Raw genomic sequence first — 26,105 nt, 5'->3', positions numbered from 1 at the left:
CCAACCTCAAACACAATTTAAATATTAGAAGAGTAACAGATTCAGTGTGTGTGTGTGTGTGTGTGTGTGTGTGTGTGTGTGTGTGTGTGTGTGTGAGGAAAGCTCTGTGTATATGCAACATGTTTTATTTGTCACGTACTCCCATTTTTTTCCACACACCAGTTGCAGAGAGGGCACAAGAACAAAAAGACACCACTTAGATGAGCTTGTCTGGTTGCACACGGAGCTAATTTTGGGCGTCACCTCCACAGCGACGGGCACTGGGTGCCACTACATCATGCTCACCCACCCTGCACTCTCCACACCACCACCACCACCACCACCACCACCCTGACAGCCTGAGCGCCACGCCCAGCTCTGTGAAGAGAGGTGAAGCTGGCAAAGGGTGAAATTCCACTGCATCTGCGGAACAATGGCCATAGTGGTGTGTGTGTGTGTGTGTGTGTGTGTGTGATTGCACACTGCACCAATGCCCAGCCCTGCTTGTGGCTCACTGTCTTTGTGTGCCATAAGCAGGAGGAAAAAAACATGCAGAATGTGTTAAAGTATGAGACCTCACTGTGTGGTTTTGGTCATAAAACACACAGTGAAACCAAACCGCTCACAGACTTGCTGTCGAGTATAAAAGCACACAAAGTTAGAAATTGTCATGTCTGATGTGTGTGTGTTTGCCCCGTGCGTGCGTGTGTATGTGGAGTGTATGGTCTGTGTTTTCCAGGGTATAGAGGTTGTTGTCACTCTGCACAGATGGTGGGAGTGTTTTTTTTATTTATTTATTTATTTTTGGGGTGAGGTGGGGGTAGAGGAAAAGGGAAAGGAGAGGAGAGGAGGAGGTTTGTGCCTCTGATGCTGCCATGCCACGGTCACGCGGGCAGCAGTAATTGGCCTCCATATTGAGGGGTTTTGCGGTGCTGCGGGGTGGGCAAACTCCCAGCTGGACCTGTCAGATGGTATTCAATCCAGCTCATTGCCCTCGCTCCTCTGCTCCTTTCTCCTCTCTTTCCCTCGGACTCCTCTCCTTCTCTGGCATGTTTGCTTCGTTTTCTCTCCCCCCCTCTCAACCCCCCGTCTCTGCCCTTTTCCCATCTTTACCATCTCCGCCTCATCCCACGCACAAACTTACATTATAACTCCCTCTTTGCTTCAGTTGCACACCCATCACTTACTTCTTTTTCCACGCGGCGCTTTCCCATCACGGCATATCACTTTTTTTCCTCACCTTTCTCTTCTCTTTACTTTCTTCTCTCCAGTTTTTCTCACCAATGGCACATGGTCACTTCTATCTAACACGTTCAACTTCTTAAAGTACATCACACCCTCGCCTAGCTCCTCCATCACTGGTCACCCACATGTACACACAAAAACACACACACTCTCTCTCTCTCTCTCTTTCTTCATATTAACACACTTCATGCAATTGGCTCTCCCAGGATATGCAGAACAGCTCCCCACTCCTGAAATCTCTCTTTCTGCGTGTGTGTGCTGTCATCTTCAAGTGAGTTTTGACCGGTTCTTTTCCCAAGACGCAGTCCATGAACAGTTGCCTTCTATTTTCAAATACGACGTAGGAGAGACTTCTTGCCAGATGCTGATGCAGGTCAAGTTAGAGGTCAGGCAAAACAGCTGGATAGCTCGTCTGACTTTATTTCATTTAGGTATTTAACGTATAATCACAGGAACGGATGTTAACTGAGGTGAAATTAGATGAGGAAAAAGTGGGGCTGCGTTGCTGAATGAAACTTGGATATGTGAGATTTTTGATTTGCAACGCTGCCATCATGCTGTTTCCCCCCCAGCAAAACACTACAAAATCGTTTCCATACACTGCAACTGTTGGGTTTATCATACAGTAGATTACAAGGCTCACTGCTAAGCTGCAAGTGTGATGATAGGATGGACAAGCTCATTCGCAAAAGGGCTTTAGATGAAGCACAGAGGGAATAGCTCAAAATGAGGGAAGCTGGATGAAAAACCTTTTCTCAGATTCCTTTGAATATCATCACAATGCCTTAACTTCACTGATGTATAGCAGCTCCTGCATGTGAACTGTATGAATGTATATGCCAAAATTAGTCTGGAGCCACATGTAGGATTTGGGTCAACACGAAGCCAAAAATATTATAGTATTTGAAAAGAAATATCACATAAAATCACTACTGGATGCACACTGCAAACCACTAAACGGACTTTAATTCATTTTCACAATACAGTGGAAGCACACAAAACACAAAAATGTAGGGACAATCAGTGGGAGAAGTGTTACATACATGGAAGAAAGGAGAAAAAAAATGAAGATTATAAGAGTGTGGCTCTGTCTCTAAATTGTATTTCTTTATTCATGTCCCTCACATCAATATTATCTGGATCCGTTTGCTCACTTCACACCAGCTCTCATACATGTGTTTTAATGTTATCACCAATTTTCTGTGTTGAACATTTATTCACACTTTGTTTTTTTTTTCCCAGTGGAGGGTACTATAGTCCCATGTATGAAAATATTAAACCACCAAAAAACTTCAGGTCTGTAGAGCAGCAAGACGGCTTTCTGCCAGGTGTGTTGGATTTAATTTAAAGTTCAGTGAAATAGCTCCGTGCTGGACACCGTCCATATGTTTCCATAATGTCCCACTCACATACAACAGACCCCCCCCCCCCCCCCCCCCCCCCTCCATGTACAATCTGCACGGCAAATGCAACATATTGCAACAGTGAGCAGAGGAGAAGAAGAACATAAGAAGAAGAGGAAGGTCAATAATGGCTTCCACTTAAGGCTCTGCAGAGGAATAAACAGCAGCACCTGCAGGAATTCGAACAACAAGTTCAAGTGTTGCCACTGTCCTGACCTCACAGGTAGAGGCTGTGCCACGTCAGCGAGATAAAACAGTAAAAAAGGGAAACTGAGGCTGCGTGTCAACATTTTTGCCCCCATATTTGAGCCTGTTGAGCTGACTAAAACCTATTTTTTTCTTCAATAAAAATGAAAATTGGCACAGTAGTTAAAACAAAACAATGACTGACTGTTTTTCTGCAGCTATGAACTGTGTCTTGTCTTTTCCTGGAGAGTCTGTGCTGTCATCGCCAGCGTCTCTTTCTGCTGGTGTCTGCTGCTTCGAGGAATCAGCAGTGTGGGGTTGTAATGGACTAATGAACAGCTGTCACTGAATTTAAACACTCCCTCTCTCTCACGCACACACACACACAGACTACCACAGTGTCCCTCACACATGCAGATGCTCTCAACACACACACACACACACACACACACACACACACACACACACACACACACACACACAAATGAATCTCTTTAGTCGCTGGCCTTGACTTTGCAGCACACCCACAGGTTTTGACTTTGTGTGGCGCTGACCTCTAAGTGTGCATTTGACCATGTGTGTATTTTGTGCGTATGTAACACTTGTTTGTCCAATTAATAGTCTTAGACCAAAAAGGGGTCAGAGAATGGTAATAATAATAATAAAATGAAATGAAAAAATCTGTTTAGTTCTTGTATACATTCGTGTGTTTTTGCAGCAGATTTACAGTAATATGTATTTTTATTACAGGTATAATTATACTAGATTTTCATTTCATTTCATTCGTGCAAAACACAATGCAAAAATTCTATTGACAAATTTGTGCTTCAAATGAAATACAGTCTGCAAAGAAGATGTCACGTCATAAACTCATGAAATGGTCATTGCAGAATTGTCCACCACAGCAAGCTGTTGAAACCAAGAAAACAACAGACTTCTGCAAAATATTTTTGTTATCCTAGCACTAACTTGACGTTTGTAAGCTCACCTGTAGTCTACTTGTATCCAAACCAAAAAAACTGAAAAGCTAGGACTTATTTTGTAACTTAAACATTAAATAATTTATCATATCTTCTTGACTTCATCAAGACATCTGAGTAATTTTAACTGTTTGAAAGTGTCTTACTGTACACAAAACGCACAGAGAAGTGTTGAAACATGACATTATAATGTTCTCAGTCATGGTTTTGATTACGTAATCCTGCTTACTGATATCATGCATTCTGAGATACCGGCTGTTAATAGTCACTTTTATCTTGATTATGAGGAATTTGCCAAATTTTGCTCTTTATCAGAAGTCAAACCTATATGTCACTGCCTCTGTCATCCCCACAACCATTTCCCCCATTTCCCAGAGGTTAGAGTGGTTTTCTCCACTCTCCCCTTCTCTCACAGCGCTCTCTCCCCCTCTTCCTCTTTTTGTCTGCCAATCTGTCTGCCTCGACCCCCTCCTCCGAGGCTGAGAAGAAGTAAACAAAATGGAGTGTGTCTCCTGGTGGCTGTCTTGAGATGAGGTATTGACACAGCAACCCAACGCCTGCTTTCTCAGATTAAAAGAGATTATCAGAAGAGGAATGAAGAGAGGAGCTCTCACTTCCTCTCGCTGCATGGGGGGGAAGACAAGGGCGGGGTCGGGGGGGTCATCCACTGAATTAAAGAGAGACTCAAAAGGTAGCACAGACACATGTGGTATTGAACACATGCTCATGCATATGCACACATGGATGCATTGATGTGTATGTGAACATAAATACTAGCATAGGACTGGTACCACTTCAGTTTGTGTATTAACTTTTCTTGATATGTTTATCCACAGTATTTAGTGTATTAAGTGACGATGTGGGATAGATTGCGCCCGCGCTGTGCAAGTAAACACACATGGAAAAGCCTTCTTTTGCAAAATAATGATCATCATTTTTGGGAAATGGTGAATATTGATCTATATCCGTTGATATCTTTAAAGCAGGCATGTCAAACTGGTCCACAGGAGAGCCGGTGTGGCTGCAGGTTTTCTTTCCAACCAAGTAGCAGCACACCAGACTTGACTCATTTAATCAACTGATCTGCGTCTTCAGACAGTTGATTGGTCAAACGGTGTGCTCTTGGTTGGTTGGCACAAAAACCTGCAGCCACACCGGCCCTCCTGTGGACCAGTTTGACATATGTGCTTTAAAGGATACAGCAGCTGATATTCTCATCACTGTCAACAAATCCATGGAGAAAACTAAAGGTGCCCTTTAGTGTCTGTGTGAGACACGCTAATTCTTCCCTTGCTTACGTTTAGGAAAAGATCTGTGACGTCTGGTTTCTAATGGGACGAGAACTCCAGTCCCCTGGATGAAAGTTGTGTGTGACCCACCACCCAGCTGCCAATGGTATTTGGCCCACTGGGAGTGAGAACAGACACTAAAGACATGCATGTTCAAAACAGGGCTCAAATATGTATTTCAATTCTTTTTAAAAAAATAAATAAATAAAACATCTGGGCACTGACGTTTTTACCAAAAATTACAGAAACTGGATTGAATTGTGTATTTCTGCTGGACTATTTTCAGCTATGACTATATGACATTTTGCCCATTGGAACGCATGTTTCAGCGCGACGATACAAGCTGTGTCCAACACCAAAGTGTGTTTCAAGCAGTCTAACAGTCAGTGTAAGACAAGCCTGCTTCGTAACATACACTACATTTTAAGCTTTAATGTATCCAGTGTGATTTACTTTCAGGCTGAAATAAATGTGTTGTGGGTTGATATTTCAGAATTAATTTATCCTTTTAATTTGATATCGTGTAACTCTATCGAACGGTAATGTTTGCTAGGTAGTGGTAAATGGTATCGTTAAGCTGTTTATACAATGCAGGAAGGCCCACGCAGAAGACGATGGTCAGAAAACACTTCTGTCGTTCTAGAGGCTGCGGACAAACGATGTCCTTTGTCATTTATGGTGGAGGATTTGATGTTGTATGTTGGACTGACTCAAAATGAACTGCAATGGCCATGTTCTTTGCAATGAAAAAGACGTTCAATGCAACAGTGCGGGTCACTGCTGTGTTTTTAATAGTTTTAGGACAACAATGGCGTCATGCTCAATCCAACTCTGAATACACAGACAGTACTCGTTAGCAAGATCAGTTCACTGTTGTTCTTTTCGTGAGATTTGTTAAGTAGAAGAAAAATACAAAGTATCACTGGATTTATAATTTAACTTATCCTGTGGCGACGACAGAAAAGCACAACAGCAGCCACACTTCAACAGTGACACGGTTTGAAAAATGAAAACCAGTCAGCAAGTGGGCAGCCGTCACAGTCAGACATCAGAGCGAATGAGGAAGTGCATCAGTATCCACCAGGATGAATAAATCAACACTTTCCCCTGAATTAATCTCTCTCAAGTTGAAATTTTATTACAGATGAGCTTGGACATCTCCATGGTAACAGGAATTCCACCACCATTCCCGAGCGGATTCACGACCGGCATGTACGGACTGACAGCGTGACATGCTGTGCACACTGCATACACTGTACACCTGTGCAGTGTACAAAGGGTATACAAACTCTCTCTCACACGCACACGCACACACACATTCCCATCTTCTGCCTAACCATACTGGACATTTTAGTCATTTTTTGCAATGAAAAATAAAATGTCAGATTCCCTTTCTTTCAGTTCTACATAAGTAACAATTTCAGGGAGTGACAGCTCAAGTTTTGCTTTGCTTCTTCAGGTACACACACACACACACACACACACACACACACACACACACACACAGAGACACACACACACACACACACACACACACACACACACACACACACAAAGAAGCAGTCCACTTTGAGTCTGCTGCTTTCTTGGTCTTTCCAGTTGGCGGCGGCCAGACGCGGCAGAGTTGGCACAGCCAGAGTCGAAGTGCCAGGGGGAATGGAGCGCCACATGGCATGTTCATGGCAGGGCCAGCTGGGGGGGAGGGAGACAGTGAGGGTTTGTGTGTGTGTTTGTGTGTGTGTGGATGTGTGTATATTAGATAAGGTGGTGGTGTTGGTAGAGGGGTGCTTTTGCATCTTAAATTCCACAACATCTGTTCAATAGGCAGCACCATATATACCACTGATGCTGGTGTGCAGGCAGCTACTGTAATTGGGGGTTGGTGTGTGCATTCATATGCATGTGTGTGAGCATGTGTGCCGTCTGTGCACACATAGGTGTTGTTGAGGAGAGGAGAAGAGGATGGTGGGCTTGGGGGTAGTTCATCACAACAACTGGGTTACGAGTAATTTCGACATCATCCTCGTAAAGTCCCGATGCCTGTGGACTAACTGTGTACTGGCGCGTGGGGAGTCATCACTCTGTTCTCGAATGCTGGAAGTCCACAGACAGACAGACACTGAGTGGGCACGAAGCACTGGGGCAAAGGCTTCTCACCTCACTTGATGAGAAACTCAAGTCTGAATATGGCTCTTCGCTCACACGTGCAAGCACACGCATGGAGGCACATTCATACAAACACGCGAACAGCCAGTCCCCCTCCTCGTCATCCCTGCTGGCACTTTGGGGAAAAGTACCCCCTCCCACCCACATTTATCTGCCCCCACTCCCCACCCCCCACCCGTGTCAGCCGACGTCCCTCGCAGCGTGGCGTACCATCTGTTGCCCCCCCACCCCCTCCTCCCCATTCCTCCCTTATCCCCCAAACCTCCTCCGCCTTCTTGCACCACCCTACCCATACAACACCTCTCCAGACCGGCTTTGGGCACCACCAAAAAGAAGGATTTTAAGATTCACACGCACACTCTTTTTAATAAAATTCTGCATACTTAAATAACACTACAGTACACGTCTAAGTTCCACAGGCAAACAGTTCATTGCGTCAGTGCAGGAAAGCGCCAGTAAAATACAAAGTGCATACTACTTAAGTGCACCATTCAACAACATAAACCTACAGGAACCTGACGCTACACACAAACTACAAATGAAGTTGTACAGCAGGAGAGAGCGCACCGGGTCGGCTGATTGCTCCCATGAATGTTTAATCTGCTCGGCTCTAAAAGGGATGAAGTCTGTAAAAACCTCCTCCAAAACCTCCAGGCTAAAAATGAAGCCATGCCAAAAGCCTAATTAAATGTTTTTTAAACCTTCCCCCTTGGAGACGACACAGAGTAGTTTCACCCCAAAGTGTGTCTGTTCCACTGAAAGGCTGGTTAATATGGACAGTGCATATCTAACCAACTTGGTAAGGGCAGTTTGTGGTATTCTTGTGTACCCGTGGATGCTAAGTGTATCAATGCTAGCTGAAAAGTTCCTTAGCAACATAAACAAATGTGCTCTTTATTTGCAATTTACGACTTTTAAAATGCTTTGCAAGATGCAGAATATCCCAAATCATATTTATTTACATTTTACTCAACCAATAAGAAGTCAGAAGACACTGAAAACGTGTGTTTTCATAAAAGCAAGCCTGAATAATACATAACATGCTAAGCAGTTGTTTATAAGTTCTGCAAAACACGTTAAATGCATGAAACTAAGTCAAACTTTTCAAATATGTCATATCAAAATCTCATAAAACCGCATTTTCACATGATCACTTACTTTCTCGACCTTGACACTCCACCACCACAGAGCTTTAGTTTAAGTGAATTAACATAAAATATCAAATTGAGGAAAACGTCCAGGATCTCAGTAACTAATTCACCACAGCTGAATTTAAGAAACTGGAAATTCATGCCTGAATATTGAGTCCTGCAACTTGCTTTTAATTTTCATAGAGTCATGGCCTGAATGATACGCCAAAAAAATCTGAAGTCTGCTGAAAGATGCTGGCAATCAGGCTCGGGGTCATTCCAGTTGATTCAGCTGATTAAGCCAACAAATTAAAATTTATACGCTGCATTTGCCAAATTAAAAAATGGAGTGACACCTGACCTTAGTGACCAAATATTTCCTGTTTGTGGTTTGAAAAAACACATGGGAGCTGGAAATATGAACTTTCATTAAAATATGCATGACTGAATGTAAAATTTGATTGAACACTGATTTGGCACTATGCCGAAATTGCCTTTATATCACATATATGTACACTCAGTGCTAACCACATGCATCATGATGATTCTTCTGTTTTTACAGCTTCATAACGACAATTTGTACAAGTTAATTCGACCTCTGAAGTTATGTGTGTTTTGTACTTTTACAACTAAATAAGTGAAGTTGGTTGCCCCACTGCCAACCCATGTCTCATTGGTTTCCCGCAGTGTAAATAATGTTGGTTTGTTTTATTCAGTCCTTCCAGAACCACCTCGCTTCCCCCAAATCTTGGGGAAACACTGTGTCCTTGCCGGTTTGTCGCTGTAGATGGCGAATTTAAAAATGCGGTTAATGCCACACAATATTGGCCACTAGCAACTTAAGTCTAAAAATAACTGTATTAGGCTTCAAAAACTCCTATGTGATGAGTCCCTTCTGTGTGTGGGTGGGTGAATAGTGTGGACAGCAGACTGTATCTAAACAGAGAAAGATGGATAGACAGCGAAAGGACCACTGCTGTTTGTCCATTCATCTCAGGTGTACGCAGAAGAGCTCAACAATGACAGCTCATCCATCAGCCACAGGGGCACTACTGAGCCTCCTGGAACAAAACCAAAATCCAATTCTATCCATCAGGCATCACTTCTTCGCTCCTCTCCTCAGTCTCATAGTTTTGCCTATGCATTTTTGCAGAACGTCAAATTTTTCTGGGTAGGTTTGGTTTCGCTTGTTTGTCCGAGTGTGTTCAGAGGTAACCAGTGGCCCAAGCTCAGATTTGGGGAAAAAGATTGGCTGTGAAAAAAAAAAAAAAAAACAAGTCCAACAGATACTGCTGGGGATGAAGACAGAGGCGGTGTGACCAAAGAAAAAAGTGAAGGGTGAAGGAGTGAAACAAAAAGGAGAATGACAATGAGAGTGTGTGAAGAACATGTGTGTATATGAGGAAGGGAGAGAGCGAGAGCAAGGTAAGCGACGACACAGCAGCTGTCGACCTAATTCCTTCTTAACGCAGTGCTTGTGCTCTGATTAAGAAAGCGATCTGGCCTTTAATTTCCTCCTGACACCGGCTAATGCTCTGTATCTCAATCGCCTACCCCAGCTCTTTGTCTAACGACAACAGCCTGAATTTGGCCAGTCAGCATGGTCTAAGCTGAACCAAGAAGTGTAAGGGACACGTGACAAAATAAGAACTAAAATGATCTTACACATGATACCAACATTGTGCAAACACGGAAAAGAAGCTTTAACACTTGACTTAAAGCTCGGGGAAATGTAGGTGTCTCATGCCTCAAAGAAGACTCATCCTGTCGTGTAACAGCGGAAGAAATAACATGGGGAAACAATACACAAAATGAAGGGCAAAATATTGTTCTGCCACTCAAACTTTAATCTTTACAACAAAAGGCGTCAAAGCCGTACAGCAGTATGTTGACATGCCAGATAACAGCATGAGATCAACTTCTCATGCCAATATCACCCCGATAATAGCCCACCCAACAGACGTAGGGTGGCGGGGATGAAAATAGATGTCAGGAATGACTATTGATCATTTATGGTAGACAACGACATCTGGGTGAGCTCACGAAGTCCCGACACAAAGCCAAGCGTGTTCAAATTGTTTTTGGCTTTCACAACATGTTCCACAACACTAACCAATAGGAGCACGCAAAGCTCTCGTGCACCTATTGTAGTCCATCACCCAAGCGCTAAGATAGCAGAGCACTTTCTCAATTTATGTCCTCACGCATTGTAGCATCCTAAAATGAATGCTAAGCATTGGATCATGACTTGGCTGACAAAGAAAAAAAGTGAAATCCCACGACACATCATGTCCAAGTCTACAGCAGGGCTTGTTAGAGGGATGCATTTCTGTTGTATATTTTGTCATGTATGTTTCTTGTTGTCTACATAAAAATGAAGATACTACATTAGGTGATAACATAGATTAAGTTCCTGTATGAGTTAATGCTTTAGATTAGATGGTATAAAAGCCAGTAGACTCTCACTCCTACATAGTAATGTATGCAAATGTCTGTCTCTTTAAGGAACACTTTGCTTACTTTTCTTCAGACAGTGCAAATACAAAGAGAGAAAACTGAACGACATCACACGTCAGCCACGCAAACAAATCAAGCTGAAAGTCTTACTTTGTATGAAGCGTCCTGTAATTTTGAGAGAGCATGCAAAGCAACATCCCAACAAGTGACAGCGAAATCAGAGAAATTAAAAAATGTGAGAAATAGTCCGACTTTTAGCAAAACCTAAATGAATTATAGAAATCTCAGCTGAAATGTATCTGTTTAATTCATCAAGTTATGATCTGAACATGCAGGATTCATTTTGTGATCAAAGCAGTTATGATTATGTAATAAAAAAGTAACAAACAACATAACAACAAAGTAAATAATATATTTAAAAAATAAAGAGTAAATTAAAGAGTAAAAATAATCCTTTACTGGTCCCACAGTGTGGAAATTTGCAATTGTCAAAGCAATACAGAGATAGAAAATAAAGGTACAGATAAATAAAAAATGTGCAGAAGTAAGAAAAATATAGAAAAAAACAGAAGAAGAAGAAGAAGAACTTAGAAAAGAACAACAGAAAAGGAAAGAACGGGAAACTCAAAGCTGAGTTGGAGCTGCTGTAACAGGCAGCTACACGAGCGGCGCCATCCACACATTTTAAAATCGAAGTAGATGTATTGTATTGACACTACTCTGAGTAGGGACAGACAAAAGCACTGACAGCATGGAGGGCTGTTGACTTTTTCTTTCAGTGTGGCAGAATAAACATCCAGCTTATATGGTGTAGACCAAGGATTTATGTTAGTACAGACACAAATATAAGAGTGGCAATAAACCTATGGTAAACATGAGGTGTGTGTGTCTGTGTGTGTTTAACACACACAGACACACACACGTGTGGCATTCGGACCGCCATGTGGAGTGTATGTGTGAGAGGTGGCGTTGCTAGGAGCACCAGGTTGTGTGCAGACAGTGGTAACAGAGTAGAGGCGGCAGCAGCAGCCTGGAGAAGAAAGGAGTGGAGCAATGCCAAGAAGATTCCCCCTGAGAGACTGAAGGAAGAGGAGAATGAGACAGACAGACAGAGAGGGGGACAGAGAAACATGAAGAGGGCACGCTGATACGATCGTGTGTTTTCCAACGATTGGTACAGGAACAATTTACCAAGACAAACATCTGAGGGGTGATATCACTGTGCCCATACTTGGATATAACTCCAAAATGTTCAATAAAAAGCGAAGAAAAAAAGGAAAATATGAGGAGATATTATGGCATGGATGCAAGGAAATGGTGATGGAACAGCAGGAGGGGGGATGATGGTTTGCAAGGTTGACTGGAGGGATGGGAAAGAGAAAGGGAGAGATGGAGTCAATCTGTTGGGGCTCATGTTTTCCGTCTCTCCTCATGTCACCCATCCGTCAGATAAACTGTTAGCCTATTTCCAACCAGACCACGTCACTTCCTCACCTCTGTGTGTTTCCCCGCTGCGCCTCTCTCCTGTTTTCTATTTGTTGTCTCCTTTTCTAATTTCTCTCCTCTTCCTTCTGTGCTCTTCCTTCCCTTATTTTGTCTTTAAACGGGGAGTCGTGTGAACAGGCTATGCAAATGAGATGGTTATTACCCCACTGCTCATCAAGCCGCGCAGAGGAGACATTAATAGGCTGATGAATATGCATGTGAATTTGTTAATTAAGTTAATTATTCTGCTGAAAATGCATTCGTCTTCCAAGGACATCTTCCCCAGGATTTCAACCTGCTCCACTCATTAGTCATGCAATATTTCATACACAGAGTGAGAAAGAGAGAGGGAGGCAGACAGTGGGAGGGAGAATGAAGGGGAGAGGAGACAATGCTGTTTTTGGAAAGTGAGTGCCATGAACAGTTGGGTTTGTAAAAGTATGGGGTAAAAATAATGTATCTTAATGTCATCAGTGCTCACTGTGGGATGTGCAGTAAATACCCATAATAGCAAACCACATCCTGGTTTCCAGATATGGCACATTATTCCCTAAGAGTCCTAGCTGGAATTTATACTTTCAGAGTTTTCAGCATCTTTTTTTGTGGTTGCTTCTACCTCACTGGTTACTTCTCCCTAATTGCTTATTAAAACCCTCTTAAATGAACTTTTTGTGCCAACTTTCCAACACATTAATTAATTGTTGTAGCCAATTAAGTGCCGTTGTGCAAATGAGCCTCATCACAAATGGTCCTATAGGGCCGACCCCTCCTTTCTCTCTCCCTCTCCCTCTGTCTCTTGCTCTCCCCTCCCTCTCCCCCCCCTCCCAGCTAGTCTTCCCAGCTGCCCTTGCACTTCAAGGCACTCGGTGCCAAAGAAGCAGAAACTGTGTCCTGATAATGCTTCACTGTTTTCTGGACCGTTTCCAGCCTTCAGGCTCACTGATCTCAAAACTTTTATGATAGGTGAAAAGCAATCGGCCCAGTCTTTCCCTTTTATTTGGCACGTTTGTAAAAGACTCAGCTTAATGAAACTGCCTGTAAACCAGGCACAAAAAGCATATAGTGAATCTATTATTTGCATTGGGTTCTTAATTTGTCTGGTAGCCACGAATCATCAAGCAGGCATGTATGCATCAAATAGGCTATCGTTATTCACAGCAGGTAAAACGTGAGTTCACCTAGAGAGATGGTGAAAAAGGAGGGTAGTCAACTTCAAAGCACTCAATAAGGTTGCCAAGCTGTTCACACATCTCCATCCCCTGTGTTAAAACTGGAAACATGCATGGGAAATCAAATACGTGTTTATGGAGATGTTACGCAGGCATCTCCTTCAGTACCTTAAGATTCTGACAACATGAAGGAGATAGGAAAAAATATAAGTATGATCAGTTTATCGTATACTAGAGTATAGAGTACTAGAATTCATAAAGCATATGGCACAAAATTTAATGGAGAGATTGGCTGAATTTTGCTGAAACGTTTACAAAGCTGTGTAGTACAAGCGAGAACACAAAGAAAGTAACAGAGCAGGTAAGGCACCCTTACTGGTCACTGTCAGAATTCCTAAACTGCTTTTTTTCTGTATTGTTCACTCCTCAGTTGAGATAATGTTAACATTCATACATCACAATGTTAACAACATGCAGTCAACCTCTTTCAGAACAGGGGCTGAACTTTCTTTTCTTTTCCCCCATGTCTGGCTCCGTCCACTCTCCTGCCATTCGGACGTGGCACTGATACACCCACCAGGAGGATTAGGGAAGGTTTAGCAACCGTGCCAACCTCGCTCCCTGTGCCACCCCTTCCCTCGGCACAGAGGGGGGTCCCGCTTGGCATGGCAAGGTGAACTAGCCTCTGATTGATGGGCATGGTTTCAGACCGCTCCTGTGCTCCCCAAGGCCCGTGCCTCCCTTTCCTTTCTCCTACTGCTGTCTTGGCAGCGGTGCCCACCTCCTCTTCCATGCCAGGCAGCCAGCTAAAGCTCCTGGTGGGCACATCAATTACATAGCGGCACCTCCCCTCTTTTCTCATGTCTATCTGTGGGTCTGTCTACTGTCTCAGACGGTGCCAATCTGCTCCCTCTCCATCTCTGCTGCTGTCTATAGCTATCTCCTATGTGTATGTGTGTGTGTGTGTGTGTGTGTGGTTTTATACTCATGTTTGCAAATATATCCATGCATATGCACAAATGCACGTATTCATACACACACTCCTGCTCCCTCTCTTAGGCAGGTCATGATGGTTGGTGGGAAAATCCTCCCCAGAGAGCACTCATTGCCACAGGCTCAGCTGTACAATAGGCTCAGGTGTGCGTGTGTGTATGCATGCGCATGTGTGGTTGCCAGTGCAGGGCAGGGCTGCTTTTGCTGTTTGAAATGTCTTTATCTACTGTTTAATTATCTACTGCTTGCTTTTAAATGAGGGTATAAAAAGTAGGTCTACAAATTGCAGGGGAAAAAAACAAACATCATGTTTAAACTCTGCATTATTCTGTCTCTGAAGTCGATTAACATGAATATTTCAGCTTTCCTTTGGATTTTTGGCTGTTAGCTGCTCTTGGCAAATCATGAATCATTGACTTGCGGCGATCGTACGCCATCTGGAGTCTTCATCAGACATTGTTTTCTATTTTTAGCAGTGAAATCAAGGGATTTGACTTCTGTGTGAGAAGGAATAAAGGAAAATGTATGGTTATCCCTAGAAAGTGTTGAGAAAAAAATGAGAAATAACTGCAGAGACGCTGCAAACCCGCAAATCATAATCTGTCGTATTCCTATATTTTCTTGAAGAGTATCCGGTTAAATTAGTTACATAGCTAAAAGATCTACTAAAATATTGACAAAAAAAAACTTAATCTACTACCTATGAACACAAGGACAGTGTGAAATTGAAACAAATTACTACCTAGAAAAGCGTTATCACCTTTTACTCGCCAGAGTATGGTGCGGTACGGAAGCCCGGATGGAGAAGCAGGCAGGCCGAAGCGGGCAAACTGAAACAGCAGCCGGGGGACAATGGCGGCGGGGCCTGGTGTTTCTATGCAGAGCGGTAGCCCTGCAAGAGAAGTTTCTCTGTCTGTCCAGCAAGCAGGAAATCAGACTCATGGAGATCGGATCAAACCAGAAGAGACAACAGGTGAGAATGTCATCCATGCTTTATTTTGGCTTGACTCGAATGATTTTTGCATTGATGATCTGGTTTGCGACCCAGGCTAACGACGGCTAACAGCTAACTTCGCCCTATGTATTACGTTAGCGATTTCTTTTTATGTATGTTTTGACATGCTAATTGAATGGATTTACATCTCCTTGCGTAAAAACATATCAAGACTCACTTGTGAAACGCAAGTTTATGGTTTTGGGTAGGGTAGTGTTAGGTAAGGTTGCGAAAGCTCCAAGTCTCAGTGAGCAAAAAGCTCACGTTAGCAACTTGCTAACATCAACTTTGTTGGAAGATCAGCGTTAATGTTGAGGGCCAAACAAAGATCTTTGCAAGTAATTCGTTGCCACTGTAGGAGTTTTCTTTATTTGGACTAATACTTTAAAACAAAGAAAATTGCGAGTCGGCCCACCTCCCCAATATTAACAAAGAAGTTGTAGCATTGTAGCATCTCTTGACAGATCGTGATAACAGTACATTAGCCCCAGTTTTGGTGACACCGTATGTTAACTCCTGTGGGGACCTGGATCTGTAGGGACCTGCGAGAAACGCTTGGGCATTTGTTTTTGTAATTTTACATTCCTTTTAAGACTATTAACAAACGGAGCAAACGGTAATGATTGATTGCTGATAATGTCTACCCTTAATTTGCATTACTTTGGGAAACTTGTAGATTGGATTTGCTTTATAATTAATTTCTTGAAATTTCTTCTCAACCAGCTTCGATTATCATAAATCTGATGTGATTATCTGTGTCACATAGTTGCCAGTTTATTAGGTACACCTAGCCAGAACTAAAGCAACTAATACAACAATCCTGTAATAAATCCTGCTGTCGTGAAGTTTGTAATGTTCAGTTTTTGTTGAAACCAGTTTTAGAGAGGTGTTGATTCCACTGTGTGATAATGTTTCATGTTGCACAATGTTTGCACAAACTGGCAAAGAAGAGTGTTTTGTCTACAGCTAAATATACCAAGAAGAACAAAATAATATATTTTTATTTTATGTATACTTGCTTAAAAATGCTATGGATGAACAATGGCTGTCACTCAGTTTTAGCTATGTTGTTATAACTTAATGAGATCGCTTGTGGGGATGTTCAGAGGAAGATTCAGAGAAATAATTGAAACTTAATGCGCCTGTCAAATACAACGAATTTTAGTTTTAATGACATGGTTGCTGGGTTGTGTTTTGCTCCTGTTGAAAGGCAGGTTGAACTGAACATGCATTTAGCTCTGCACAGACATCATCCCTCATATTTCGTTAAATGAGCTTCTTTAAAAGAACTGAGACGAGATAGAATTTGTGTGGTGAGGCTGTGTTTCCACCACCTTATCTAATCTACAGTACGTTGCATCTTTTTTCAGAGGCAGAGAAGCAGAATCGCATGGCTGCATTGCTGGAGAGGCTTCATGGCAAACACAATGCTGCAAGGCCGTGGCAGGAGACCTGTAAAGTTGTGCGCCAGGCAATGGTGAGACAGAGACATCTTTTTCTGAGAAAAAATAAAACCTATGCATCCACAGAGCGCCTCTGTAAGCTTTGGAGGTTGTCCGAACTTCTGGATCTACTAGATGTGGGCCTGGTGATTAGGTGTCTTTCCTCCTGGATGACAAACCAGACAGGCTAGATGCCTCTCAGATGCTATGGTCAGACCTGAACTGACAAGGCCTAATTTAACAAACACCAGAAAGGGCAGGGAAAGATAAACAAACAAGCTGCTGAAGGTAGGTAGGTATTATATCCATAATGATCCAATAGGGCCAGCCTTCCTTTTATAAAATGTAAACGTGTGTTTGACAATCCCTCATCAGATCAGATGGAATTGAAACTAAACACTTAATTGCTCAAACAAGTTTTCACTTTAATAACTTACCTGCTGGCCCAGTGAAACTACAGTAGCGACATTTTAATGTCTGGTCTATTGTTCTAAGTCAGTGAAACACACTCCTGAACACGAAGTCCTGTTGATAACACAATTTTCCCAGCTATACATCTTTTTTTTCTTCACTTTGTGTTCCAGGAGAAACGTGGTGTTATGAATGCCGCGGGTCACCAGCTCCTGCTCACCTGCTTGGAAACTTTACAGAGAGCGATGAAAGGTGAGACTGTTTTGTTTGACTTTGGCTTTGTATGTCATGCAAGGCAGTTTGTGTCCGTAAACAGTAGTAACATTGGGCAGCAATTTCAGTACATGGTCTTGTTATGTGATTTTAAAATTTCATGTTCATCTCTGCTTTCTTTTTCAGTCTCATCTTTGCCCTCTATGACAGATCGTTTAGAATCCATTGCTCGGCAAAACATGTGAGTTCTTGCCCTTCTGCTGTTGAGTTTTCTCCGGTTTACTTTGACCTGTTCTCTTCCAACTGATTGATTCAGAAAGCAGCCTTCAAAGTAGATAAAAATAGCCTGTTCAACTTTGTCTTTTTATCTTGTTTCAACAGGCTGGGCTCTCATCTCAGCCCATCGGGGACAGAGTGTTACATCACATCAGACATGTTTTATGTGGAGGTGCAGCTGGACACCAGTGGCCAGCTTGTGGATGTCAAAGTGGCTCATCAGGGAGAAAACCCCACGGTCAGTTTACTTTCACTTCCTTAGAAGTTCATAGTCCAAATGGTTTTCCAAGAGAAATTAACTACCAGTAATTTCTTTATTTAATGCCCATTTCTGCATCTTGTTGAAGACACTGTCCTCAGAAGTGCATTATTTTATTCCTTTCTTGATTTGTTGCTCACAGAGTTGTCCTGAGCTGATTCAGCATCTAAGGTGAGTAGAAACCACATACATTTTACTGATTTGTAGAATGATGATGGGGTATTTGTCTGAGAGCTGTCTAAACCACCCCTTCTGTTTCAAATCAGGGAGAAGAACTTTGAAGAGTTTTCTAAACATCTGAAGGGACTGGTCGAACTATACAAGCTCCCTGGGGACAAGTGAGTAGACCTGAAAATGAAAAAAATAATAATTTCTTCCCAGTAATTTTATGTCTTGAAGTGACAAATTTAAACAGTTATTTTACAGAGACACAAATGCCACCTGTCTTTGTGATTTCTATTGCGTTCAATTATGTCTAATTATCTTATATTATTTTTATGTTACAGTAAGCTGAAAACCAAGATGTATATAGCACTACAGTCTTTGGAGCTTGATCTCACCAAGATGATGCATATGTTTAGGTAAGCTGGCAAACAAAAACTGCTTTTAATATCTTTTTTTTTTTTTTTTTTTTTTAAATACGCTGGGATCTTCTAGCACTGAAAGTAATACAGTGGAGGAACACCTATTCAGAATGTTAAAGTTAACAAGGATGCAATTGCTGATTTTGAAGGGTTTAATATTAACAGAATATAACTTATATGTCAATACACCTGGTAAAGTACACAATTAAGTAGTGTACATTTTGAGAATTTGAGAATTCCCCTTTTGTAATGCAGTAATTTTTGATTGATGTGTGTTTTCTAGGTTGGCAACCAATGCTAATACAGTGGAGACTATTCTTCACGGCAGTGTGGGCTTGTTGACAGCTAGGAGTGGTGGCCATCTTGTTTCTCTTCAGTGTTATGTGTCCCCATATGACATATTTGAGGAGGGGTCAGGGACACAGCTCAACTTAACAGACAGCAATGGTAAATACACAGAAGAACAGCAGAACTGCAGATGCACATAAGATATGGTTGTGGATTTAACCAAGCCACTAGTCACATGATTTGCTAATGGACTGTAACTATGCTTGTATGACCTCTGTCACTCTTCTCTCTGGATGGACACTCGCATAATCGTTACAGTTCCACGCTCACTTGGTGTCAGTGTTTCTGTGACAATCGAAGGAACTTCTGCCGTCTACAAGCTCCCAATTGCCCCTCTCATCACTGGATCCCACCCAGTGGACAACAAGGGGTAAGAAAGTGGCATTGTGACAGTGACAATCATCTGATTACTTTAGTGTCCCTGCGAGGAACCATCAGAGAATAGAGAGAGGGAGAGAGATGGCTGATTAATTTATTTTTGGTATATTTCAGGACTCCTTCCTTTTCCACTGTGACCAACTCCAACTGTGTAGACCTGCCAGCTTGTTTTTTCCTCAAGATGAACCGCCCCATGCCTTTCTCACTGTCCTTTATTCAGAGGATGGGCAATGCTACTTGTGAGTTTATCTCATGAACACTGTAGCCTTATGTCATAAATATGTAGTCAAAAGGCAGTGCTCCTTTTGATAATTTGGAATTTAACCTCTGTCATTTCCCACAGCTATCCCAGTGTTTGAGAGCCTCCCCAGCCTCTCACCTCTCTATCAGTTGATTGTCCAGAGCCAGCTCCAACTCCAGGAGGAGGGCAGCTCCACACCACCACCCTCGCACAACATGCACTTCTATTCTGTGAGCAGACACATGCAGTACCTTCACACATGTGAAAGAGAGCTACATGCATGGTCTTGAAAGGGAAACATTGCATAAATAAAAATAGAGATACAGGCCAATATAAACACAAGATCTTTGACTGTCAATCCACTAAAATCACTGTTTGTGTAAGAAAAACAATGTCATTATGATTTCACAGGTGTTGCCAGATCAGGTGCACTGCTACTTCCTGAATGGTGATGCCCCAGTGCAAGATGGTTGTTCTCTACAAGGAGCACTGGTGTCCAAGATCCCTTTTCGCCACCCAGCACAAGTGCCCCTATTGTTGGATATCATCCGGCACCAGGCAGCCTATAACACCTTGATTGGCAGCTGTGTGAAACGAACTTCTATCAAGGAAGGTAAGTGTCAGACTTCTGACTTACTGTATTTGGTCAGTCAACAACATGTAATTGTTTTTTTATTGTGTGTCTGATTTATTGAATTACATTTGGCGAATGTAGCATCTTTGCTGTTGTTCCCTCAGACAGTGCAGGCCTGCTGCAGTTTGAAGTATGTCCTCTCACTGACTCGAGCTTCAGCGTCTCTTTTCAGCATCCAGTCAATGAGTCATTAGTCTGTGGTGAGCACTCGATTTTACAGAATATCAGTAATGCAGCATGTGTTGATGTTACTCAATCGGTATCAGTTGTAATATCAGTCATTTGCTTACCTTCTTCATGTGTCGTATATGACCTCCTTCCTCCAGTTGTCATGGAAGTGATTGACTCCAGACAGGTATCCTGCAGGCTGTATAAAGGACTGTCTGATGCTCTGATCTGCACTGATGAATTCATCACAAAAGTGGTCCAGAGGTGAGACTGTTATTCCTCCTGAATGCATAAATGTTAACAGTATGTTTTTTTTTTTATGGACTGTTTTATTCCTCCCATAGATGCATGTCCATCCCTGTAACCATGCGGGCTATTCGAAGGAAAGCAGAGACCATTCAGGCAGACACTCCAGCCCTCTTACTAATCGCACAGACAGTGGAGATCATGGTGAAGAATAACCTACCACCCTCTGGTAGTCCCACGTACAACATGGCAGCAGGCGATGGAACTAATCCAATGGGACTGCCTGGGCTCACGGGGGGCAACACACCTACTGGAGGAGGACCTCCTGGGGGATCTAATTTTCCAGGTCCAATTACTTCTCTTTTTGGGATTTCCCGAACAGAGAGGCAAGCCCAAGGAGGAGACTGCCCAAACCAAGGAGGGGTGGCTGGTCAGCAGCAGTTGCAGCAACAACACCAGCAACAACAGTCAAGTCAAGGCCATTCAGATGATTACAACAAAGTCACCCAGAATCCAATACTGACAAGTCTGTTACAGATAACTGGAAGTGTTGGTTCTAGTCCCAGCTCCCAGAATGCACCTCCACCTCACCAAACCCCACCCCCAACATCCTCCCCTGCCAGCAACACCAAGAATCATCCTATGTTGATGAACTTGTTGAAAGACAACCCCACACAAGATTTTGCCACATTGTACGGTTCTAGTCCATTAGAGAGGCAAAATTCTTCATCTGGCTCTCCACGGACAGAGGCCATAGGTGGAACCTGCCCTGGAAGTAACACGAAAGGGAAGAAGAAGCGCCCTCGGGGGTCCGAAAAGGGTGGCATGTTACCCAGTGCTGCTGCAGCCGGTGGAGGCATGAAATCACAGCAGGCTTCTTCGATGTCGCAGCATCACCAGCACCATCCAGTCTCACACGAGGATGACTTCCACCGTGAGCTCCTCTCTATGGATGTGGATGCATCTCAAAATTCTATCTTTGATGTTAACCTGACTGGTGATGGCTTAGACACACCCCATAGTATCACTCCAGCACCTAGCCAATGCGGAACACCACCTTCTGGTCCCAGCATGCCTTATTCACAGTCTCATGTCCAGTCTCAGCAACAGCAGCCATCAGGTACTGTACCACCTCGAATGGTCCGCCTGTCCAGCTCTGATAGTATTGGTCCTGATATCACAGAAATCTTGCAAGATTTGCCTGAGCAGACTGGCAAAGGCAGCTGTGGAAGCCATGGACAGCACCCCATGGGCAGTGGTGGGGAGGATGGAGGCCCCCTAGGCACCCCCATCCGTGACTCCTCTAGCTCAGGTCAAGGTAGTGCAGTATATTTAGATATTTTCAATACCAACAGCAACGAGAATCCTTTTACTGATGCTGCTGACCTGATTGCTGAGGCAACTGCAACTGCTGCCACTCCCACCAGTGATTCTTCTTCCACCAATTTTTTCCCTGATGCTGCTGACTTCAACCCTGACCTACTGCCCTCAGGCCATGGCTTCTCTCAGAACTACTTTGATGACAGCTCTCCAAGTGCTGATGGAGACATGGACCTGGTCAAGGGTTTTGGGGGAAGTAGCCAGCAGAATACCCCATCAGGAACACCTCAGAATCCCACTCCACACGGACAGAGCACCCCTGAGCCCTCACTGAAGGACCCTTTTGATATGGGGATTTTTGGAGGCAACAGTGGTGGTGGTAAACCGCTTCTGGGACAAGCTCCTGATATGGGAGAGACACATGGTGGAGGGTCTCAGAGCCCCCTTATAATGGGCCTCGGAGCAACATGTGGTGACTTCAAAAGTGCAGAACCTAAAATGAAACAGCAACAGGGACTCATGCGGCCAAAGGATGAGAATGGGGGTAGTGGAGGGAGCAATTCTGGGATAGGGATGGGAAGCAGTTCAACAGAGGGCAAACAAGTCAAACGTAGTAGGACCCCATCCAGTGAGGGAAAGTCTAAAGAAAAGCCTCCCAAACGCAAAAAGCTCGACCCTGATGGGAAATCTCCCTCACACAGCTCAGGAGGACGACCATATACGCCTCCTAGTGGTGGTTCAGGCTCTGGAGGAAGCATGAGTGGAGGAGGCTCCAAGTCTCCTGGTAGTTCGGGACGCTCACAAACTCCTCCTGGTGGTGCCACACCTCCAATTCCCAAAATCACTATTCAGATTGCAAAAGGGACCATAACTGGGGGGAAAACGTCATCCCACAGTGGATATACCTCGAGCAGCTCAGCCACAAGCAGCACAGGAGGAGCAGGAGGAACCAGCAGCAGCAAAAGCCATCACTCTCACTCATCTTCCTCTGGGAAGATCAAGTCCAAGGAAGGTTCCACTACACAAGGCAACAGCTCCAAGCCAGGGAGTGCGGGAATAGGGGTTGGAGGTGGGCCATCCCAGTCCAAAGGCTCCTCCCAAGGTATGGGAGTTGGTAAACCAGGATCCTCCCCAATTACTAAACATGGTCTTTCAGGGCCTGGAGGTAGTGGGGGTTCAATTGGAAGTGGTAATAAAACAAAGCCTCAGGGAGGTAAGCCTTCTGGGTCTCTTATGAATCCCAACATCAAACCCAATATTTCCCCTTCTCACTCCCGCTCCAGTAGCTCTGGTGACAAATTGTCCTCCCCTATGAAAATGCAGCAGTCCCAGGTTCCAGGAACACCTCCCTCTTCTAAGGCTAAGTCGCCAATTGGCTCAGGAGGTGGCAGCTCTGGAGGGTCCAAGTCTTCTTCTGGTGGAGGCATGAGCTCCCAGAAACCAATGGGTGGGAGCTCCTCTTCTGGTTCCACATCTTCCTCATCATCATCATCCAGCTCCTCCTCATCCTCTGGCTCCATGACCTTCTCCGGAGGCTCCCAGTCTCAGTATGGAAGTGGTGGAGGTGGAGGGGGTGGAGGGGCAGGAGGAGGAAGTGGAAGTGGAAGTGGAGGCAGTAGTGGAGGGGGAGGAGGTGGAGGAAGTGGGAGTGGTGGAGGGGCTGGTCAGAACAATGCAAATAACCCCAACGCCAAAGGAAAGTCTCCCAGTCGAAACAAGAAACCCTCTCTTACAGCAGTCATAGACAAACTTAAGAGTGTAGGTGGAGGAGGGGTGGGGGAGGATGGCTGTGAGGTAGGGCCACCGGTAGGTGGAACTGGTCCAGGATCTGCTCCTGGTGGTGGTGGCCCTGGAAACCTTCCCAGTAGTACATCATCAAACATGGTTGCTTCCAAGCATACCTCATCCTCCCAAAGTGGGGAGTATAAGCGGGAAAAATCTGATAAAGAGGCAAAAGCAAAAGTGTCTGTTTCAGGGGGGAACAGTGGGGATAAAAAGTTAATGGACCCAAAAACAGGAGGGGTGGGAACAACAGGTCTGGCCAAAATTATCATTAGCAAACCTGATGGTGGTTCACCAAGCATCAAGGCCAAAGTGACTCTTCAGAAAGCTGGGGAAGGATCCGGTGACCCTATGCGTCCCCAAATTTCTAGTCTCAAAGCCTCCCCCCTCTTCAGTGGCTCCACTCCCAAACATGACCGCTCCTCCCCCAGCCACAGCCGCTCACCAGGATACACCCCACTCAACCATGACAGTGAGAGTGAGTCAGGGAGCAGCTCGGTGGCCGAAAAGTCCCACCAGAACAGCCCCAGCTCAGACGACGACCAGTCCATTCGACCGCTCCCCCCTCAGGACTACATGAGCTCCATTCCCCTCAGTTCAGGGGAGAAGCACAAAAAACACAAGAAGGAGAAGAAGAAACAGAAAGAGAGGGAACGGGAGAGGGACAGAGACCGAGAACGGGACAGGGACAAAGAAAAAAAGAAGTCATCAATGTCCATGGGACCATCCTCGCATCCAATAAAAGCAGACAGTTGGTCCCGGTCACCCATCTCAGCTTCAGATTCTTCTTTGTCCATGCTGAGTTCAGAACGTCCATCTCGGCCCAGTCCAATGTATATGAGAAATGAAGATGATGACCTTATGGACTCAGCCCTGACTGGCAACCTTTAAGTTTATTTAGAAAGCCTCTTTACTCCCCCTCCATGCTTTTTAACACATGCCTTTTAACATACAGATTAAACTTCTATTTATTTAACTCAAGCCAAGAATTGGAACTGGATGCAAAACTATTGTGGTTCTCTGTCCTGTTAAAGCTGTTTTTTAATGTCATATTTTACTTTCTATCAGCATTTAATATTTGGGGATAGAGATGCCAGTTTTATATGAAAGTGGTTGCTTCGCTGTCATCCATGTCCACTGAATACCAACTTCCTTAAGATGCATTAAGGAACTGGCTTTATACAGTATATTTTCAGAAAAATGAACGTTATTTTGTTTTTCCCTGTGATTGTCTTTACTGTCAGTAAATGCGATTTAATGTTATTTTCACACATCTGCTGATGTACATGTGTAACAAAACATACCAGATTGCCACTATACTGTATGTTATCAAAATAAGTATGACAGTTGTTTAAAAAAAAAAACTCAACAAACAAAGTATTGTAAAGCAGGAAGAGTACAGTGTTCAGTTTACTTGTTTTCCAAATGTAACTGGGAGTTTTTAGATTTTGATACATTTTAAACTGTTGATGTGTAAATTAGTGTTGGTAAAGAAGCAACTGATGATCTGATGAGGGTGATTATAATGGAGGGAATGTGACGTACTGGTTCATTTTTGACTGTAGAAGTTTTGGAAGCTCGGAATAAACATTTCACTTCCGGAAGAGTTTCACTTATATTTTTTTCTGTATTTTGAGAGCAACAGTACATCTCTTGTAGTATTTGTTATTTTCTATATGAATTTAAAGTAAATGTAGTATAACTACTCTACTGATTCATTAATATTTTTGATCATTTCACTTTCACCAAAATGTTGAATGAATAGTTTGAGATATCAGCTATGTATATTTCTGGTTCAATGTGAGTTGGAAAAAAACCTCCACTAGATGGCAGCAGTGGATCAGGCCGCTCAGTCACTCCCCCCACCCCCAAGAGGTAATGTGTAGAGGTTAAATTAAATTTCATGGCTTTATTCACAGATATTACAGAAGAAGATTTGTGAAACCAATGTTTAACCAGTAGGAATGGGGGGGCTGAAAAACAGCTCCATCCCAATACTTTGTCTATATAGTATTGTTCAGAGGGTTTCTCTGTGAGACAACCGGATAGACAAAATGCCGTACCAGTGAAGAAAATAACAGGCACAAATATTAATACAACTGAAGCTCAGCTGTGATTGAGGTCTGGTTTCAAAGCAACAATCCTCAGATGATAAAATGAATTGCACTTGGATTAAAAAGTAAAATGTCCATATCAAGTTGAACAGTCTAAATAAATCATTCAATCATGCCAAACAAAATGCATCAAGCAGAGCAGACTTAAGATATGCAATGAGGATATGGTGCTTGTATTACGCAGTATGCGACCTAATGAGACAGCTTTGTAGT

General features: G+C 43.5%; 1 protein-coding gene across 1 annotated transcript; it reads left to right on the top strand.

Annotated features, from left to right (window-relative positions):
- Window positions 1-15,114: 15,114 nt before the first annotated feature.
- On the top strand, window positions 15,115-25,382 carry med1 (mediator complex subunit 1). Its single transcript, XM_046377184.1, has 16 exons — window positions 15,115-15,455; window positions 16,847-16,953; window positions 17,503-17,581; window positions 17,729-17,783; window positions 17,924-18,056; window positions 18,220-18,248; window positions 18,344-18,415; window positions 18,584-18,658; window positions 18,945-19,108; window positions 19,268-19,379; window positions 19,502-19,626; window positions 19,731-19,858; window positions 20,040-20,241; window positions 20,367-20,462; window positions 20,589-20,694; window positions 20,775-25,382. The coding sequence occupies exons 1-16, from the start codon at window positions 15,335-15,337 to the stop codon at window positions 24,667-24,669; spliced, it is 5,499 nt and encodes a 1,832-aa protein (XP_046233140.1). The 5' UTR covers window positions 15,115-15,334; the 3' UTR covers window positions 24,670-25,382.
- Window positions 25,383-26,105: the final 723 nt, after the last annotated feature.

Source organism: Scatophagus argus, chromosome 21 (genome assembly GCF_020382885.2).
Source record: "Scatophagus argus isolate fScaArg1 chromosome 21, fScaArg1.pri, whole genome shotgun sequence".
In the NCBI taxonomy this organism is placed as follows: Eukaryota; Metazoa; Chordata; class Actinopteri; family Scatophagidae; genus Scatophagus; species Scatophagus argus.
This window is presented reverse-complemented; position numbering and strand designations above follow the sequence as displayed.

What these genes read in the sequence shown, in the direction of transcription:
- med1 (XM_046377184.1), top strand. Translation starts at nt 15,335, where the DNA reads ATGGCGGCGGGGCCTGGTGTTTCTATGCAGAGCGGTAGCCCTGCAAGA. An exon ending in ATCAGGGAGAAAACCCCACG is followed by an intron (nt 18,057 to 18,219) that starts GTCAGTTTACTT and finishes TGTTGCTCACAG; the next exon opens with AGTTGTCCTGAGCTGATTCA. An exon ending in GAGCTGATTCAGCATCTAAG is followed by an intron (nt 18,249 to 18,343) that starts GTGAGTAGAAAC and finishes GTTTCAAATCAG; the next exon opens with GGAGAAGAACTTTGAAGAGT.